Consider the following 7,799-nt stretch of genomic DNA (forward strand, 5'->3'; position numbering starts at 1 on the left):
TTAAAATATCTTAATTTATATTGAAAAAATAATTTGTTTCTAGTCATATTACAAAAATTCACATTAAATTTATTTAGTTCACGGAGACATACTTCAACAAGTATTGAATCAAATTCTCGAGAAACAATCACACACTATTTTTTTTTTCCGAAATTAAAGTCTTTTAAGATTTGATTTACTATAAGACCTAAATTAAAAACAGTATCACAAACGTAATAAAAAAAAAATGAATATCGGCCAATTGATTTAACCTCATTCTAATACTATCTTTGTTTTAAACATATAAATATATATAATAAAAGTTGAAAAAACTAGACAACAAATTATGTAACATAAAAAGAAATTTCGTCATGCAACTTTCTCCTCTTGTATGTGAAGAAGAGTAGTAAAAGTGTGTTTTACTTAACTTTTATAATTATTTATTCTTAAAAACTAAATTTATAATTAATTAAACAAATAAATCTAAATAATTAAAATCAAATAAAATATAATAAATAAATAAAAAATACATAGATAATAATAATATAAATTACAATAAATTAAATAAATTTTTCTTTTATTTCTCATTATTTTCCATTTAAATTTACTTATTTTCACTTCCACAACCTATTATTCAATTCAAACATAAGCTAAAAGAAGTAAACTAAAACACAAGTTGACTTCAATAATTGTCACCTTCTCTGATTTGTTACTGAGGTGTTTACTATAATTGTCTGTATTAAGTTTTTTTTAAGTCTTTCATTTTTTTATTTTATTCTATTAATTAAGTTGTTGACTTTCTTAATTATAGTTTAATTTAATTACTCTTACTTGTATCATGGTGTTAGAAGGTAGGATTGGAGAGAGAGAGAGTCCTGACTGACACCACAAATAAAGTACAGACAATGAGACGTTGGGACACGTGAATCCAGTGTGATTACCACGTGAATCCAACCTTCTCTCTAAATTAAAATAAATGAGTAATGACAAATATACTATACACTTTTATTTTATATATATTTATTAAAATTATTTATTTATTGTTTTATCGCATCATATATTTTATAAATTTATTATTCTCATATATCAATTATTAATTACTGTTTTGGATATACATAAATCATCTTTTATATATATATATATATATATATATATATATATATATATATATAATAATCCGAATTCTTATTTAGGAGTTTTTTTTTTATTTCAAGGTCTTTTTAACTTCGAATATGTAAAAATGGGTCTGTTCAAATTTTTTTCGTAAAACAGGAGTAAGTCGTTAGGATGGAGGGCGATATTACAATTGAAGTCGTCCTCTACTCTGTCGATTTCTTTTTTATTTTTTTCAAAAAATGAAGTAATCATCTTAGAAACCGGTTTCTAATAATTGTAAAAGTGAAGTCATTCTTATACGTGACAACTTTATTTTTTTTAATTTTAATATTTCCAAAATTCCAAAATATAGGTTTAATCCATAGTAGACCAAGAAAACAAACTGTAGTAAAGATTGTCACTCTCGATGAATATATAGAATGACAATATATTAAAAAAACATTAAACTTTTGACTATAGAATATTTATGTAAAAATATAATTATTTTCAACTTTTTTTTTCTCTTCTTCACTTCTCTGACTAATCAAATAAATCAATAATGAAATTGTATGGTATTACTCATGAGTCACTAAGTGACACCAACATCCTAATTAACTGAAGTAGTAATGAAATGTAAAGACATCATTGCAGTGTTATGAGTGAAGTTGTTATGTTCTAGGATGACTTCACTTGTAATGTCGTCTTCTACCATGATGACTTGTTCCCACTTTACAAAAGAAATAAAAATTAATGGACCACTTTTATAAATTCAAGGTCGAAAAATTCTAAAGTACAAAAAAGTCTATCTAGAAAGGAAGATTACCACCTTTTCTTCCTAAGTCTTCCTTCCGACCAGATTCCTTAGTAATAAAATGTTAAATTTATAAAAAATAATAATAATAAATAATATTCCAAAACCACTTATGTGGACAAGATGTGACACCACTTGAATTTCACAATAATATTTTGACTATTCAATTTTAACAACTTTCTTTTACAACATAATATGTCATCTTTTAAGTGATTTTGAAATATTAAGAATAAGAAAATGGAGAACCATTTAGAAGATGCCACCTAAGATTATAAGAGAAAGTTGTTAAAGTTTAGTAGTCAAAAAATCATTTTCCAGAAATTATATAACAAGGCTTCTTTTGGGTTATGCAGACTTGAGTTGAAGTTGCTTATTTGGCTTGTGCTTAATCCATTGATTAAGATTTTCCAAATTTTTTATGGTTTTTTTTAGGGATGATTAGGATACGATTATATAAATATGATTTGAGTATGATTGAAATTATATACATGAAATTGAAATTATTTTCGACTCAAAACAAATAAATTTATGAATTTTTTTATATGATGTTCAACATCATCATTTTATTTTTAACTAGTGTGGAACATAGACTCTCCCACCTTAGATTCCAACAATTTTCTCGTACTTGCTACCCAACGAATTGGCAATGGTACACTTCATTCCCTTCACCACAAAAATATCTCTCAATCCAATCCATTGCTGCCTAACTCCCATAATGTATGACAGAAGTTTGTGGACAAGATGTGACACCACTTCAATTTCACATTGCTAATAAGAAGAACAACTATACTTATATTATTAATTCATTTCACAATTAATCTTAGCCATATCTTGATTTTCATCACTTCCACTCTTTCTTCGTTTCAATACTACTCTATGATACCTTCTTTATGGTCTAAAAGAAAGAAATTTAGTTAGTATTGTTGCAGTGCTAACAATTATTATTAGCCAAGATAATACTATATTATGCTTGATTCCTATCTAGATTCCATGTAAGTTAAGGCTTTTGATTTTATTCTCTTTTTATATTCATGCACTTTCTGTCTTTCTTTCTTTTCTTTTCCTTTTTTCGGTTTATAGCTAAAGTGTGTGATTTGTTCCAGTTATGGTAAATGTCCCCTTGAACTGACATGGGAAAATTCTCGGCAGAAAAAAGGTTCATCACCTCCCTCGTCTGAAAATTCAATAAAAGCAATTCAATGCAAAAAGTGCAAGGTTGAGTTCACCGTAGTCGCTCCTGGACAATTTACAACCAAATTCTCGTCAAAGTTCTTGTCTTCGTCTTCCTTCAGAACGAGCACACATGATTCAAAGTGATGAGTTTGCAAAGGCTGCTTCTAGCAGCAAAGGTTCTCAGCATTCCTCAGTCATAAACTCATGTAATTTGACTTCTGATGCATCAAATTTCGTTCCTGATGAGCAATCTCCAGCTGATGAAGCCTTGTTAGAATCTTCTTCCCTATGCTCCCTTGGAGCCTCAAATAACAGAAACATCTGTAGTAGGAAACATGATGACATCGATGACTCGGTTCAGAATAACGAAGAAATAGTAAAGAAAAAGGCTGCTAGGGAAGGCACTGGAGTGAAGAGAAGTAGGAATGCAGAAGTTCATAATTTGTGTGAAAGGGTGAGGGACATACACATTGGTGATGTGATGACAAGAAACAGTTTAAGAAATTATGAGCTTGGAGATTATTACACTCTTCAATAACATCTTACTTTTGTTGATGTTTGCAGAAAAGAAGAGACAAGATCAACAAGAGGATGCGTATATTGAAGGACCTCATACCCAACTGCAACAAGGTTTGGACTTTGGATTCATACAGTTCCCCCCCTCTCCTTTTCTGAAAATTTTGCTTGTTTTAATTCCTTATACGCTGTTGTGTCCTTTTTGTATCTTAGAATGACAAAGCTTCAATGCTTGATGATGCCATTGAATATCTCAAGACCCTCAAGCTTCAGTTACAGGTATACCTTTTAAGTGTTTTACGTGTATCAAATTAGTTTGTTTCCTTGTGTTAAGGTTAGTTTTGTGATGCAGATTATGACAATGGGTGGTGGATTTTGCATGCCTTTTATGATGTTACCTAATGCTGCTCATTGCATGATGAACGCACCCCATTTGCAGCATTTGCAGCAGTCAGGCACAACCTTCCCTTGCAATCTGCCTCAGTTCCCTATCACACCTTTGCCTGCAATCACTGACAACAGAGTTCACATGTTTCGTTTCACGCCCATTTCTCATGCACCACCGTTCATTCCAATGGCTCAAAACCCTTCCCAGTTAACTACTCTATTGGCCTCACTCTCCAACAACTCATATCTTAATGGACAAGCTGAACTTGCAATAAAACAACCACTGAAGCAGGTTTTCCCTCACCACTAGCCATTAATTTGTACCCTAGAGATAAAGATAAACATGACCATGTTCAACACTGCACTCTGACTTACCAGTTGGATAGAGATCAGAAAGTATAACGATATATAAGGATTTCATTACCTTGAAAGTGGTTTCAATCTCTTACAAGATTGATATCAAGTCTTATTTGTGTTGTATTTCCTTAGTAAATCCTTAACATTTATTGCTTTGAAGCACCGATGGAAGTAGCCATTTTGTTCTTAACTTTTTGATCTTGGTCTTACTCAGTTTGATGCTGGTATAAATATAAGGTTTTTAGTGGTGTTGTATCTGGTAATATAGTATAAATTATTAATCCTCAAATAATACACTGTGATTGAGTTTACCGTCGATTTTTCTTTACTTTTTGGATAGTCCTAATCCAAAGTAAATCAAATTTAAGAGATATGAGAAACATGAAAACACCAAAATGATAGATTGACATTTGTAGTCTTAAGAAGACATGCATTCGAAGAGAAAGAAAATCTAATTCAATGTTACAGTTTCTTCCAAAGACAAATAAATAAATCATAAATAATCCAACTTGGAATCGTGTATGCTCTTTTGGGTTGTGTTACACTGGAATCAGTAAATTGGGCTCATAGGCCTGTCAGTTTTGGCAGTTACTTCATGCACCCACTCTTATTCCGATTTTTTTTTTTTCAAAAACTTTAATAGATACAGGAAAAAAATTGATTAGACGCAAGAAGTAACACCCGTCAGTTTTTTCATGATATAGACAACATCTTTTCTCATAATCTGGGACCAAAATTATGCTTACCATAAAAGAATTCAATTATTAATAATTTTTTGTGCATAATTTAAAACGAAATGAATAATTATATATATCGGATAGACTTTATTTGTATTTTTTTTCGTTATAATTTTAACAGTTCATATCAATAGTGATTAATTTTTTATTTAAATCAATTTTATGAAATATTAATCAATACATTGTGCCAGTGTATTTTTAAAATAAACTTTTATTAATAGTTTCTATAAATAATTAACTACTAAAATGTTTTTTTCTCAAGGTAGATTTGACTAAAATATTTTAAGTCGTTTGAACTTTATGTATACGAAAAATACGATCAAAGTTCATTGAGCTTTTCAATAAAAATTAATTTAGTGAAGTGGACGAATATTTCAGGCTAATATACGTAGTGACCTTAAATAAATAATTGTAGCTAGAACTGTACATTAATTTAATATATTATCCATCCAAGTTATTTCGAAAATGTTTTTATCACCTTAGAAAAACTGATTTTATTTATTTATTTAGTATCGCTTGATAAAAGAAGTAGTCTTTAAAATTTACAATATATATATTTTTTGCAGAATTAGGCTTGCAGCCCAACTGTACAGTAAAAAAATGGCTTAGTGTTCTGGAAATTTTAACCGCACCCTTAATAGCACTAAGTACACATCCATCATTAAAAAAGTGTAAATTTTGATATTTCCTTCCCTCTCTTACTCACACGCCTTGTACCTATTTTTTGTTCTTCACAAGATGATAATTCTTTTTTGGTTGAAATCCATGTGAAAAATAAGTCTTTTGTACCATTTTCCACATTATTGATTTTAAAAAAAATTGTTTATGCAAAGTGTCATAGATTGTTTAGAAGACAGTTATTATGATTGTGTTTCTTGAGGATTTTAGTTCGATACTCATTTAATATAATTTTGGTGAACCAAATTAACTTGGCATTGATTCTTGATATTTAAGATTCCACAATTAAAATAAATTTATACGAAAACCACTTATATTGTGATTAATTTCACAAAGATATTCAATTCACTTAATTATGAATTTCAATCAGGAAAATATACATTTCTTTCCAATAAATATATTTTTTGTATTCTTATATAAAGGTGGATTGACACATGGAGCTTAAATGATAGCAAAGAAGAGTGGATGAGATAAAGATGAAGATGAATTTAAGTGATCAAATTGAAAACTTAAATTGCAATAATGTAAATGCATGAAACTAAATTACTAAGGGTAAAACATAAAATGACAAAAGAAATCAATGAAAGTGTGATCCAAATTGCAACAATTGTCATTGGATTTGTCATTTTTCTTGTTCGTAGTGTTCTTAGAGTATTTGATTTGTAACAACAATTTGGCATACTTTTTTACATTTGAATAATCTATTTATATTCTTCCATTTTTTGACAGTTAAAGCAAAATAAAAGAAAAAAAATTACATAAATTATAGTAATTGTCTCAAAATTTTTATATTGTGTCAATTATTCCTACCATGTCCATGTTTTTTTTAGTAATTATCGTATGCTATCTTTTCCTTTGAGTGTTGTCTCTCTTTTTAATTTTGTCTACTGAACATATTTCTTGGTGTACCACTTGAATTCTCCATCATTCTTTTTTCACTTTAACACCTACGTTGGCTTTTATTTGAATTTTCCTTTCCTCGATACCTTGTGTCATTTCCTTTTTGTACGATACCTTGTGTCATTTCCTTTTTGTAGTCTTTTCTCAACATCATTCTTTTGCTTACATCACTCCTTTCAATTTCTTCACCTCGATACCTTTTTTGATGTCTCAATTTCAATACCCCCAACAAAATGTTAACTAATTCTACAAAAAAAAATTAAAAATACATACAATTTTTTAAAATATAGTGTGCTAGTACTACTACATGTTACTTGTGAATCCATAGTGCATTAGAAAGTTAGTTATTATTGGTGGTTTATATAAAGATGTATGTCTATACATTATTTCTAGGACTAACAAATACTAACACAAAAATGGTCTTCTACATCATTGAATTTACGTCTCACATGTAGGCAACATAGGTAAAAAATGCACAGTGATATTTTTTGTAAATAAATGGTCAATATTTACATCTGACTTGTAAAGGAAAGACTTAAAAAAAGGTTTTTATGTTTGACCCCTACAAGATAGACATAAATTTGTGTTTTTTGAATACATGTCTGACCTTACTCAACAAACGTAAATTTACTTTGTCTTATAAGGGTCAAACGTAAAACCCTCTTTTACTTATGTTCTTTATATGCCAAACGTAAATTAGTTTAAGAAAACTTTTAGCTCCCCTTTTTCAATCACTTTTCTCTTTGTGTGAAGCTCTCCCTTGATGTCGATGACTTTTTTTTTTTTTTGCGAGTTAGGACTTCTATTGGTGACCAAAAGTCACATTTTTTACCATTCTCGTGTGCGATTCATTAAAGAAGATATTTTCTGGGATTTTTTTTTTTGCATTAAGGTTAGTTTCCTATACTATATAGTTATGGATATGACCTTGTTCTTCATCTTGAATGTAAGTTTTATTATTTTAGGTAGCGATAACATCGTTTTGGCCAATAAGGACAGTGGAAGGTGTGGTAGAGGGAGGGTGTGAGGGTGTAATTGAGGATCTGCATTTCGGTGCGTTAAGTTTGAGAAGTAACAACGATGACAATGACTTTGAAGTTGTGGAGAAGGATGAAGTGCTTGGTGAGCTCAATGGTTGGGATGGAATGGCCTGAACCTGGATTTGA

The 7,799-nt window shown here is 29.5% G+C and overlaps 1 protein-coding gene across 1 annotated transcript; it reads left to right on the forward strand.

The window, feature by feature from the left end:
* The first annotated feature begins 2,702 nt into the window (after positions 1–2,702).
* On the forward strand, positions 2,703–4,610 carry LOC114192660 (transcription factor PIL1). The gene is made up of 5 exons (XM_028082434.2): positions 2,703–2,877; positions 2,989–3,512; positions 3,623–3,688; positions 3,788–3,853; positions 3,927–4,610. The coding sequence occupies exons 2-5, from the start codon at positions 3,189–3,191 to the stop codon at positions 4,269–4,271; spliced, it is 801 nt and encodes a 266-aa protein (XP_027938235.1). The 5' UTR covers positions 2,703–2,877; positions 2,989–3,188; the 3' UTR covers positions 4,272–4,610.
* Positions 4,611–7,799: the final 3,189 nt, after the last annotated feature.

Source organism: Vigna unguiculata, chromosome 7 (assembly GCF_037176805.1).
Source record: "Vigna unguiculata cultivar grain cowpea cultivar isolate G323 ecotype 2 chromosome 7, ASM3717680v1, whole genome shotgun sequence".
Taxonomy (NCBI): Eukaryota; Viridiplantae; Streptophyta; class Magnoliopsida; order Fabales; family Fabaceae; genus Vigna; species Vigna unguiculata.

Excerpts from the sequence above, each read along its gene's own strand:
- LOC114192660 (XM_028082434.2), top strand. The coding sequence starts at position 3,189 with ATGATTCAAAGTGATGAGTTTGCAAAGGCTGCTTCTAGCAGCAAAGGT. Across the intron at positions 3,513-3,622 it reads TTCATAATTTGTGTGAAAGG|AAAAGAAGAGACAAGATCAA; the intron begins GTGAGGGACATA and ends TGATGTTTGCAG. Across the intron at positions 3,854-3,926 it reads CCCTCAAGCTTCAGTTACAG|ATTATGACAATGGGTGGTGG; the intron begins GTATACCTTTTA and ends TTTGTGATGCAG.